Source organism: Lampetra fluviatilis, chromosome 15 (assembly GCF_964198595.1).
Source record: "Lampetra fluviatilis chromosome 15, kcLamFluv1.1, whole genome shotgun sequence".
Classification (NCBI taxonomy): domain Eukaryota; kingdom Metazoa; phylum Chordata; class Hyperoartia; order Petromyzontiformes; family Petromyzontidae; genus Lampetra; species Lampetra fluviatilis.
This window is the reverse complement of record NC_136289.1, coordinates 13166760-13179576: the sequence shown is the minus strand read 5'-3', so window position 1 is coordinate 13179576 and position 12817 is coordinate 13166760. Positions and strand designations below refer to the sequence as shown.

The following is a 12817-nucleotide window of genomic DNA, read 5'->3' as shown; positions in this document are numbered from 1 at the left end:
CCCCACCACCCCGGGGGAGGTCACCGGCCTCGCAACGTCTCCGCTTGCGTGCGTGGGATTCTCCAGCACGCGTAACGGTTGGGGGTTGCCTTTTATTCCCCTTTTAAACATTTTGGCGACTCTTCTGGTGCACGGCGAGAAACGCAGGTTTGGGAGGAAATGAAAAAAAAATCGAGGATATTTCCTTTCGCTCTTGTGCCGCACGGCGAAGTTTGAACCGCGTGCGTGTGTGGGTGTGTGTGGATGTGTGTGGGTGTGTGTGAGTGAGTGTGTGTGAGTGGGGAGCGGTAGTGTAGCGGTTAGCGCGCCACGCTATGAACCTGGCGACCCGGGTTCGATTCCCGCTCACGGCCAACAGCAGTGACGATAATCTGAACCGGTCCTGGGCCTCCCCTAGGTCGACTCAGCCTGAAATGAGTACCTGGTACGGTGTGTAAACATCGCCACTGGGGAGACAAAGGCGGTCGGGCGTGGTGCTGGCCACCCACCCCCTCGTGTACCGTTCTGGCCTTCATAGGTGCTCGCTAACAACACGTGCCCCTACAGTCTGTTAAGGCTATACGGGGGATCTTTGTGTGTGAGTGTGGATGTGTGTGAGTGTGGATGTGTGTGAGTGTGGGTGTGTGTGTAAGTGTGGATGTGTGTGGGTGTGTGTGTGGGTGTGTGTGTGAGTGTGTGTGGGGTGTGTGTGGGTGTAGGTGTGTGTGGGTGTAGGTGTGTGTGGATGTGTGTGTGGATGTGTATGGATGTGTGTGTGGGTGTGTGTGTGAGTGTGTGTGGGTGTGTTTCAACTGTGGGGAGCGGTGGTGTAGCGGTTAGCGCTACGCTGCGCTATGAACACGGCGACCCGGGTTCGATTCACGCCTCCCCTAGGTCGACTCAGCCTCAAATGTGAACCTGGTGCGGTGTGTAAACATCGCCACTGGGGAGACAAAGGCGGCCGGGCGTGGTGCTGGCCACCCACCCCCTCGTGTGCCGTTCCGGCCTTCATCGGTGCTCGCTAACAGCACTTGCCCCTACAGTCTGTTAAGGCTACACGGGGGATCTTTGTCTTTGTTTCAATTGCTCCGCAATGACAATTCAATGCGTTCAAGCAAAAACATGTTTCCATCTCTACATGTTGTGTTGTTCCACGCAGCATCCTCCTGAGGCCACTGCCACTGCCTCCCACTCGTCTCTCTGGCTCGCTCGCCGTGCGAATGTCGCGGAAGCGACGTTCCGAGCACAGATCCGGCAGCAGGAGGCAGCCAGCCAGGCAGGAGGCAGGAGACGTGTGGGTGGGGGGGAGGAGGCGGGCGGGATTCATTAGAAAAGCTGAGAGAGGGAGGCGGAAAGTCGAACCACCAACTTCCACCCCGCGATGATGGTTCAAAGTGGGGAATTAGTTATTATTTTTTGCATGTTGTTGAAACGTCGCTAAGAGGGAGCTTCCTCACCCCCCCCCACCCCCCGGGGAATGTAACTTTTTGTTCTTTTATATGAACGTTGTTTTTATAAAGTGTTTTCTCTTTTACTGTATCGGCAGACCATTAATCGTAATTACCTCATTCAATTCTGGTTAGGTGACTCGTTAATGTTTCATCACACACTAAAACTTCTCTTTATAAATGTAATAATCAGGTAATTACCAAGTTCATCAGGGCCGTATAACCAATTTTCATTTTTGGCACTCTCACTTCAAGCATCGTCACCCCCCGTATTGAATTCACAGCACATTAATGGTGCACAGAGTTGTGCGTGTGTGCGCGTGTGCGTGTGTGTGCGTGTGTACGTGTGTGCGTGCGTGTGTGTGCGTGCGTGTGTGTGTGTGTGCGTGTGTGTGCGCGTGTACGTGCGTGTGTGTGCGCGTGTGCATGCGTGTGCGCGTGCGTGCATGTGCGTGCGTGTGCGTGTGTGCATGCGCGTGTGTACGTGTGTGCGTGCGCGTGTGTGCGCGTGTGTGTGCGTGCGTGCGTGTGGTGGGGAGCGGTAGTGTAGCGGTGAGCGCGCACCGCGCTACGAACCCGGGTCACCCGAGTTCGATTGCCGCTCACGGCCAACGCCAGCGATTATTATTTGAATCGGTCCTGTGCCTCGCCTAGGTTGTAGTAGTAAACATCGCTAGCACTGGGGAGATGAAGGGGCCCGGGCGTGGTGCCGGCCTTGATAGGTGCTCGCTAACAGCCCTTGCCCCAACAGTCTGCTGAAGGCTACACGGGGAATCTTCGTCTTTGTGCGTGCCATCACGCTCGGCGCACGCGTGGCGATCTGATGACCGGTTTACTTTGAAGCATTTCCTAATTCGTTCGTCTTGCCTGCTGTGATTTCACGACATCCCTTCAGCATTCTAAACTGAAATAAAATTATTTTACTAGGTAAGCCCCCACTGAACTATGTCGCTTTTCTTTTCAAAAGCGACCTGGCCACAATTGATAACTTAACGAAGTGGCTTATCACGTGGAAATGTACAGCGGCCAAATACTGTGAACGCGTGTGATGTTGATTCTGAATGTGGAGGGGGGAAACCGGAGGACCCATTCTTCGCCCGCACCAGCCGTGCGCTGTGGACAGAGCCTGTGGATGACGTTGAATTCCGTGAGCTGCTGCTGCTGCTATCATCATTATTATTCTTGTCACTTGTCTCCCCGTTTCCTCACCAGGGCCCCCGTCGATGCATTGCTGTTACGATCTGCGCTAAAATGCCCTCATTTCGAATTCTAAATTAGCAAGCCGGTTAATAATGAGAACAAATAAAAAAAATAGTTGGCGATGCTGCAGTGGCAGAGGTCGCAAACGCTCATAATAAAGCTTCGTGCTGTGAAGAAGGGCCATTAGCTGAAACGTCCCGCATTACATGTATATATTTTTCTTTTTTTAAGGCCACAACCGTGTTATTGACAAGTCTGTCGATCCCAGATTGGCCTCGTCAGCAATCTTCGGACCCACAGATGAGGCAGTGATGGGAGGAAATCCTCCTCGACTGTGAGGGATTGCCAAAGAAGCACGATATATTATTGACGAATGTTGAGTTTTGTGGACAATTTTTTTTTACAATGAGGTGCTCAGTGACCAGACCTCCCTTCGAGAAGTGATCAACCACCTGGTATGTCCCCCTCCCGCCCTCTCTCAAGTCGTGCAGTTCCGCATCGTGGCCTTCTGGTTCCGTGAGAAAGAGCTGGCCATGGCGTTCGGGGTGACCATCGCCTTCTCGAGACTCGGCAGCGTTCTCAACTTCCTCTGCACCGAGAGCTTCGAGCACCGCTTCGGCCTGGAGGCGACGCTGTGGGCCGGTGTTTGTTTAAACGCACACGCACGCACACGCACGGGCACACACGCACACACGCACACACACACGCACGGGCACACACGCACACACGCACGCACGGGCACACACGCACACACGCACGGGCACACACGCACACACGCACGGGCACACACGGGCACACACACACGCACGGGCACACACGCACGGGCACACACGCACGGGCACACACGCACGGGCACACACGCACACGCACGCACGGCACACACGCACACGCACGCACGGGCACGCATGGGCACACATGCACACACACGCACGGGCACACATGCACACACACGCACGGGCACACACGCGCACGCACGGGCACACACGCACACACACACGCATGCACGGGCACACACGCACACACGCACACACACACGCATGCACGGGCACACGCACACACGCACACACACACACACACATGCACGGGCACACGCACACACGCACACACACACACACGCATGCACGGGCACACGCACACACGCACACACACGCACACACATGCACGGGCACACATGCACAATAAACACAAAGACAAAGATCCCTCCCCATGTAACCTATAATAGACTGTTGGGGCAAGTGCTGTTAACGAGCACCTATGAAGGCCTGCAGGGCACAGTGGTCAACACCACGTCGAGTGATGATCTTTATACACCGCGCCAGGTACTCATTTGAGGTTGAATCAACCTAGGAGAGGCTAGGTACCGGTTCGGATAATCTTCACCGGTGTTGGCCATGAGCGGGAATCGAACTTGGGGGTCCGGGTTCGTAGCCACTGTACTACGGCTCCCCACATAAACAAACACTCAAACGCACAAACAAACGTGCACACACTCAAACACACAGACACACACACTCAAACACACAGACAAACACACAGACAAACACGCACACACTCAAACACACAGAGAAACACGCACACACTCAAACACACAGACAAACACACTCAAACACACAGACACACACACACTCAAACACACAGATACACACACTCAAACACACAGACAAGCACACAGACAAACACGCACACACTCAAACACACAGAGAAACACGCACACACTCAAACACACAGACAAACACACTCAAACACACAGACAAACACACTCAAACACACAGACACACACACTCAAACACACAGACACACACACTCAAACACACAGACAAACACACAGACAAACACGCACACACTCAAACACACTCAAACACACAGACACACACACTCAAACACACAGACACACACACTCAAACACACAGACAAACACACAGACAAACACACAGACAAACACACAGACAAACACACACTCAAACACACAGACAAACACACAGACAAACACACAGACAAACACACAGACAAACACACACTCAAACACACAGACAAACACACAGACAAACACACACTCAAACACACAGACAAACAGACAGACAAACACACAGACAAACACACACTCAACACACACAGACAAACACACAGACAAACACACAGACAAACACACACACAAACACACAGACAAACACACAGACAAACACACACTCAAACACACAGACGCACACACTCAAACACACAGATAAACACACAGACAAACACACAGACAAACACACAGACAAACACACACTCAAACACACAGACAAACAGACAGACAAACACACAGACAAACACACACTCAACACACACAGACAAACACACAGACAAACACACAGACAAACACACACACAAACACACAGACAAACACACAGACAAACACACACTCAAACACACAGACGCACACACTCAAACACACAGACAAACACACAGACAAACACACAGACAAACACACAGACAAACACACACTCAAACACACAGACAAACAGACAGACAAACACACAGACAAACACACACTCAAACACACAGACAAACACACAGACAAACACACAGACAAACACACAGACAAACACACACACAAACACACAGACAAACACACAGACAAACACACACTCAAACACACAGACGCACACACTCAAACACACAGACACACACACTCAAACACACACACTCAAACACACAGACAAACACACACTCAAACACACACACTCAAACACACAGACAAACACGCTCACGCAGTCACTCGGAGCTGAGCGCAAACTGATAAACGATCATAAATCCCATTTGATTTTGTCACCGATATATCTCGCCGTGCCCTTTTCGGAGCAACCCATATTTTTTCCAGTTGCATGCATTTCATATCAAGTGGAGAATTATCAGTGGCAGGTGCAGAGAATGGGACGGAAAAAAAAACCCCATAAATGTATTCTGGCTTGGGAAGCCTGGCAGGGAAGTGGGCGGTGGCGGGCAGGGCACGGGACGCGAGACCTCGCCGGATCCGCATGGCGGAACGCGCCGCTCGCTGCCGAGGGGGAATCGGTTTTTGCTCCTCCGGTACGGAGATGCGCCGAGCGACAGCGAGACGATCGGAGCCCCCCCCCCCGCCCGGATGCTGCGGCCCCCCACGCGCCGGCTCCTTTGTGAAGTGAGAAAGCGCACCTGTGAGAGCCGTGCGTTTATTCGACGGTAACTTGCATCGTGCCAGGTTTCTCCAACCCCCCCACCCCACCCTAACCCCCCCCCCCCCCAGGGGAACCAGACGGAGCGATCGCTCATTCCGCAGCCCCCACGCCTAAAACTGCCACCGGACTTTCGAGCGTGGGCTTTCTGTGGCTGTCCACCTTCCGTCAGGATGTTATTAACCCCCTTATCCCGGCGGCGGCGGCGGTGGCGGTGGCGCAGGGGCAGTGCTGTGTGCCGTGAGCCTCGTAGCTGCCTGCACGGTGGGCCACCTGGACCAGAGGGGCCTGCAGCAGCTTGGCCTCTACGCCGGACTGCGTCGCGAAGCCAAGAGCGTGGTAACCCCCCCGCCCACCTAACCCCCCCCCCGCCCCCCCCCCCCAGATCACGTGCCCGGTGCACGAGTATGGCCCCACCGCCTGGAAGTTTCGCATCATCGATCCATTGATCGATTGTTGTTGTCAGCCTGTGTTTTCACCCCAGTTGCTCCTCTTCAGTAGAGCCGTTACCAATCGATGATCTGCAAAACTGCGGCCATCGGTCACCTGACGATCTGCGGACCACGGACGCAATCGGTGCCGCCCTACCGAGTTCCTCTTTGTTTCTTGAGCGGGACATTTTTGAAACGAGGTCTACGGCGCGCAGCTGAAACATTTGGGCGATATTTCCCAAAACGGTCAGCAGCAGATGGTATGAAAAACATTTTGCATATTGTCCTTTAGCCTTGGACCAAACGGTGAGGCTGGGCAGTCAGAAAGATGGATGAGCGGTGAGGGCGGGAGGATGAATGAACGGATGATTAAAATTATTCCACAGCTGGCGCTGACGTGAACCAAGTGAACTGTAACCGGATGGGCCCTCGTGCCCAAAGCCGATTTCTCCTCGTGGATCCGTCCGTTCATCTCCCATTGTCCCCGCAAGGATTAACCCTTCGCCCCCTTCCGAGACGTCTGCAAGTTGCAATGTGGGTGTCCCCTTCACTGCCGGATCTCGGAACTCGCGAGCGGTTGCCGTTAATTTTATTTGGAGAGGCGCAGCGCCGTTGTTGTAATTTTTAAAGACGTCATAATCGCCGCAGAGAACCGCGGCGACACGACCGCGCTGTACGATGGCTGGCGCCAAACTGTGCCACCCGTCCTACCGCATGGCCTTGTGGGAGCCCTCGGTAAGTCTTCCGATCTGAAGACGTACCGATGAAGCTAGTTGAGTTTTTTTTGTGTGCGTACGTCGTACGCCACCGGAACGGAATCGGAAGACAAATATGGTGAGGTACGCGTACATTGATTGGAATGGGAAAGAGGCCAATAATCCTGGGGCAATCGGCGAGGTGCGTGGGTGTGGTGCTCTCTTCTTTTCGCTGCAGAACATCATGGACGTTCGCCGCTTCAAGCGCACCTACTGGATGCTCGTCCTCACCACCGTCTGCTTCTACAGCACCATCTTCCCGTTCATCGCCAACGGCAGGTCCGTGCCTCTCGGCGGTCGCACGGCAGCGCAAAGCACTGGGTCAGAAAACGAGACGCGTCGTGTCATGTATAAGTAAGTTCCCACAGCCAATGCAGTGGGGAAACTAAAGAATTGATCAAACGAACCTTTGGTGTGCGTGCCAGCCACATGAACAAACTCACCGTCAAAAGCAGCCACAGTCTGGCGTGCTATCCCTGCGGCCATCGTCTCTTACGACCAACTCGCGCCGAAAGTGCCGCCCAACCTCGTCAAGCTGCTGGAAGTGAAGCGGCCGGTGAGCCTCGTGAGTTCGCCCTCTCTGCGCGGAGACCGCCTGGCGAGGACCAAATCTTGCCGGCTTCATCCGCGAGGTGGCCAGGAGACGGCAGGACATCGATGCCTTCACGAATCGACCCCTCGTGCGCTCGCGCGAGATAATCGCACGACGCAATCGCGGCCGTTTGCATCGTGCATCGATCGCCACATATTTACTGACGCGGGGCGGAGAGGCGGGGGCGGCGACAGTGGTGAGTGCAGTGCGCCATGGGCACGGCGAAAGCCGAGTTCGATTCCCAGCTACGGCTAACATCAGGTGGCGGAGTGGATGCCTCAACCGGCTCTGGACCCTTACCAGCCCCCCGCCCCCCCCGACAGCTCCCCAACTTCACCAGCGAACACTGACCAGCGTGGTGAAGTATGGTCAAATAACGCCCGTGACGGACACGTGTCGAGTGTATCGACCGAGGCTATACATTAGAATTATTATCATTGCAAGTGTTTTACTTGTATTCTTGTACAGGGAAATTCAGTTTTCTGGTCCATACGGCGCACAGCCGTTTCAATGCGGGGAAACAAAAAGTTGTATCCTATTTGTTTGTGTTTCTCCCTTGTGATGGGACTTTGTAGGATGAGATTCATAAGGGGCACGGGGGTGACCGATAAGATCTGAATTGGTCTGTGCTAGTGTGGGCACTGATGAGGGGTTGACAGGTATGAGCTCCTTGTACGCACAACACGTCGCTCACGGCCGCCGCTCGCCTTGAGCGAGCACGGGGGGTGGAGGAGGTGGAGGCGGTGCTGCAGCAGCAGCAGTAGCGCCACCACCCCCCAGCAGGTGGAAGCATCGAGCCTGCAGCGAGCGGGCAGGGACACACTCGGCACTTGGCTCAGGCCACCCACCAGCACCACCATAGCAGCAGCAGCAGCGTATTTCTATATTTGGCAAAACGTTTAAAGTGCTACGTGCAGCGGCAAGGCGCACGAAACAAAAGTCCAAAATCGAATCTAACAACTTCTCGTCTCGGGTTACCGCGGTGTGGGTCTGCGGGGCTGCGTGGGGTTAGAACGACTTCGTCGGGGAAAGAATTGAAATGGATGGAGGCTGCTGGGTCATCGGCACGTTAGGAGAGCGTCATCTGACGGCGATTGATGATTGACGGCAGCGACGGCGGCTGGAGGCAACGGAGGCTGGAGGTCATCCCCACGGCGCGAGAGGCTGGAGCCGAGGCGTCATTCCGAAGGCACTGGACAAGAAAACGCAGCGCAGTTGATCTCATTAGCTAAATTGGAAAGAGAAAAAGAGGCCACGAAGCCGGACCTTGCGTTTTATTCGAATGGTACGAATGTCAAACGTACGACGATCATGATTAAGAGGGTTGGATATGGACGCAATGCCAACGGCTCATCTATGATAGCAAAAATAATATATATACGGAGGATGGCTGTTTGTGGCCCCAGCTGTCCTCCGTAAAGAATGGGACCGTGGGAGATGGGCTGGGTCAGGATGGTGCCAGCGTCCATCGTTGGAACGGCGTCTCATCTCGGCAAACGTCTCCCTCGAGGGGCCGAGAGAGACAAAAAAAAAGTCAATCTTAATTTTAGAACTTTCGTGACTGCAGGAATTATTATTTGGTTCTTTCGGTTAAGTCACGTCTAAAGAAGACGTGACTTAACCGAAAGAACCAAATAAAAAAAAAGTCACATTTTCTGAGGATGATTCCTGAGTGGTGGATCACACTGTGTAACAAAAACATTGTTTTTTCCCTGGGTAGTAATTGTTATTTCCTTATTACCTATGCCTCAAAAGTACAGAAAATGGCAATTATTCCCCACAAACTTTGCTTTTGTGACCAGGACAATTATATTTTGAAATTTACCTATTTTCAATGAGAAAACGTGCTGTGCGTTTGTGTCATTCCTTCACATAAAGTCCTGGTTACAAAAGCAAAGTTCGTGGGAATAGCCATTTTCTATACTTTTTAGGCATAAGCAATTAAAAACATAACACTACCCAGGGACAAAACTCGTGTTACATCGTGCTATCAATCAATCCCCTCTGGAGCGACAGGTCCATCAACGAGCGCCGCGGCGCTCGTTGATGGACCTGGGTCGAATTGGTTCCCCAACCCCCCCCCCCACTCCACCCACCCCCGGCCTAAACACGCTCGCCGCTCGCTCGCTCGACGGCGAGCGCTGGGGGAGCCGTCAAATCGGGACGAGGAGAGCGGCAGGGGCAGAGAGGGCGGGCGGGAGGGAGGTGGAGAGAGAGAGAGAGGCAGCGGCGATTGCAAAACTAAAAAAAATCGGGGAAACAAATGTGGCCGGGGCACTCGACATCGCAACGGGTGCGGTCATTTCTATTGCCGGCTTTGCCAGGGAGGGCCGTCGCTATCCCGTGCCGCGTTTCTCAACCCCGTTGCTCGCAATCAGCCCCACGTTCCGGCTTTGTGTGGTTGCCAACCATGGGGGGGCCGGATTGATCCGCGTGTGGATCGAAGAGGGATCGGGCGATCACGAAGTTGGCGGGGATGGCAGGGAAACATGCGCTTGAGTGGGCGGCTGAGAGCCCGGTGAGACGGCAGGAGTTTGGTTTGTAGCTCCAGCGTTAGATTGTGGTCTGGGCGTAATGTGTCTCTTTACTCATTCGAGCAGGGCACAGAACGGGGAGCAATTTATCAGAGAGGAAACCTTTACCAATGATATAGAGTAATGTGCAGCATTGCGCTCGGTATTAATGGTTTTGTCGGGGCAAATGTGACACCGGGTAGCTTGCTGCACCATTAAAATCCCACCACCTGGGTTCGACTTCCAGTCACGGCTAACATCAGTGTTGAGTAATATCATCTTGTCCCATCCCATCCCCCCTTTAGCAATCAGCAATGACAGACACAGTGCAGTGTGGTCAAACGACCCCCAGGGAGTGGGGGGGGGAAAGAGGTTTTCTTCCAGGAGCGGCTTGACAAAGGGATGTGAACGATGTCTGCGTATAAATGAATCGTCAATAATTGTAGAGGCGTTGAACGTAACAACTCTGGATTTCGTTGTCACCACTCGCGGCCGTGCGACGATCCGTCTCGCGCCTCCGCGTGCGCCGGCCTCGTCTCTCGAGTGGTCCGGCGCTCGCCGCTTTGGGTGCTTTCTCACCTTGGGCTGCCAGGGTGCCCGCTGTGGGGAGGTGTTAACTACCTCGCCTGGTATACAGGAGGTCGTGGATTCAATGCTGACCCTGACACCTGTATATGTGGAGTTTGCATGCCTCTCTCTCTCTCTCCCACCGTGGTCGCGTAGATTTTCTCCGGGTCCTCCGGTTTTCCTCTCCACATTGAGAATCAAACTGACGCGTTTAGAGTATTGTGGCTGCTGGACATTTACGCACGACGAGCCACTTTCGTTGAGCTTCGATTTGTGGCCTGGTCGCTTCTGAAAAAGAGCTACGTAGCTCAGTGGGCCTTACCTGGTAAAAAAAAAATAAGTTTTATAAAAAAGATTTAGTTTCGTTTTATAAAAATAGTTTAGTTTTCAGTGCCATACATTGGCTGTTGTCCCTTCCAGCCATAATGGGTTTTGTCCTGAGCCACTCGCCTCCCTCTGCAATCGATTCGATGTCTCTGACTTAGCATTGCGTTCCCTGATCCACGCGCTCCTCTTTCTTTCTCTCGCTGTGATGCCCCACGCGAGGTTCCTTCGCGCGTGTCATCACTTGTTCCGTGTTTCTGATCAGTAACACACGCAGAGATCCCAAATACGCGCCGATCGGAGTTATTGATGAATGTGTTGGGTATCCAGGAAACGTCGTGAAAATATTTCGGCAGGCGGGCCAGGGGGGTGGGGAAAGCGTCGAAAAAAACGCGCGTGCAGACTGCGAGCCGAAAGAAATGTAGACGCAAAAAATAAAACATTGCCTTGGTGCGTGAAGATTACCAAATTTAATGCCGTCCCCTGGTATGCCCGACGCATTTCTTCTGGGGCAATAACATGTTTATAATGTGAAGTATGCTCAGGCACCCAACGGACACGAACATCTGCTCGCATCCTCGTCGGCGTTTAGCGCTCGTTGCTTACACTTTGCGATGGGTTTCGTATCGCCACTGGCCCCGAATCGCGGCATTTTCCCCTCCACTGTTATTCGTCGTATTCGTCTCCGACCAAGTTGAGAATAACGTTTCCTCCGACGCGAGCACTTTGAATTGGTGGCGAAAAACCGCAAGCCACTCCAGCCTGTACCCTTGTAATTGACCGGTAACCAGACTATTTAAATGAGGCTTAAATTAATGCCGCATTAATATTTTAACTGCTTCCATGGCCAGGAGTACTGTAGAATAAGTTAATAGCAACCGCACACGAATAATAATAATATTATTGGAGTATTCAATAATGACTTAGCTGTAATGGGTGCCTTGGGTAAGTTGTGGCACGAAGCGAAAGCAGAAAACGACGTGAGGTTGTACATGTGACCACGTATGGAGGGGGGGGGGGGCCTTTTGGATGAGAGTCTCATCCAAAAAGTGGGGGGGCTCTTTGACCGTGCCTCACCACGCGGGTCACTGCGGGATGAAGGCGGAAAGCACGAGCGTGGGATCGTAGAAGTACTGTACAGCATTGGAATTGGCTGCAACTGCCCTCTGCTGCTCAGCGCGTAGCCCTGCAGTACCCTAAAAGCAATCTCCTGTGCATTGTGGTCTCCTATCCCAGCTTTATCCAGGCTCAAATCCAGCTTGGCTGCTGACATCTGATAAGGTCGGGTGCATTCTTGGACTCGTCGCATGTCTTTGCGAGCATCTCAAAAAGAATAAAACCCAATCCTACGACTCGTATATTAGAGGCGCTTACTCAGACTGAAACCTAGAGAATACCTTGGTTTGTCCTGTGGTTAATCCATCGGTGCAAAATGATTGCAATGATGGAGGGGATGTTGCCAGGTCAGACGTATTAGCTTTAGCTGATAGAGGATTAAGTCAAATATTTGGAGATCCCCCCCCCCCCTTGCTGAGACAGAAGGTGGACCTCGCGTGAAGCCAGAGCCTGCCGGGGCGCTCGCTGGCTCGCTGGCTCGCTGGCTCGCTCCGCAACATCTCCAGCGCCGGGGGGCTACAGCTTGGCAGCGAGTCTCATGTCCTCCCACGCGAGGCCCCGCCGAGCCGATATTCCCCGCGCGCGGTAAACGCCACGAGCAAGCCGAGGAGCGTCGTCGCGGACCCGCGCCGGCGACGACGCGTCGCGTCGCCTCTGATGCACGGCCAACCCCCCGGGGGCAATTGAAACGGTGCGGT

The 12817-nt window shown here is 53.4% G+C and overlaps 1 protein-coding gene across 1 annotated transcript in view; it reads left to right on the top strand.

Moving 5' to 3' along the window:
- Nucleotides 1-12817, top strand: part of LOC144936316 (lysosomal dipeptide transporter MFSD1-like) — a 35941-nt gene that overhangs the window by 5507 nt on the left and 17617 nt on the right. The window contains exons 3-5 of the mRNA XM_078863414.1: nt 3111-3269; nt 6045-6160; nt 7186-7286. Of these exons, the coding sequence (XP_078719540.1) occupies nt 3111-3269; nt 6045-6160; nt 7186-7286 (376 nt within the window). The remainder of the gene's footprint in view (nt 1-3110; nt 3270-6044; nt 6161-7185; nt 7287-12817) is intronic.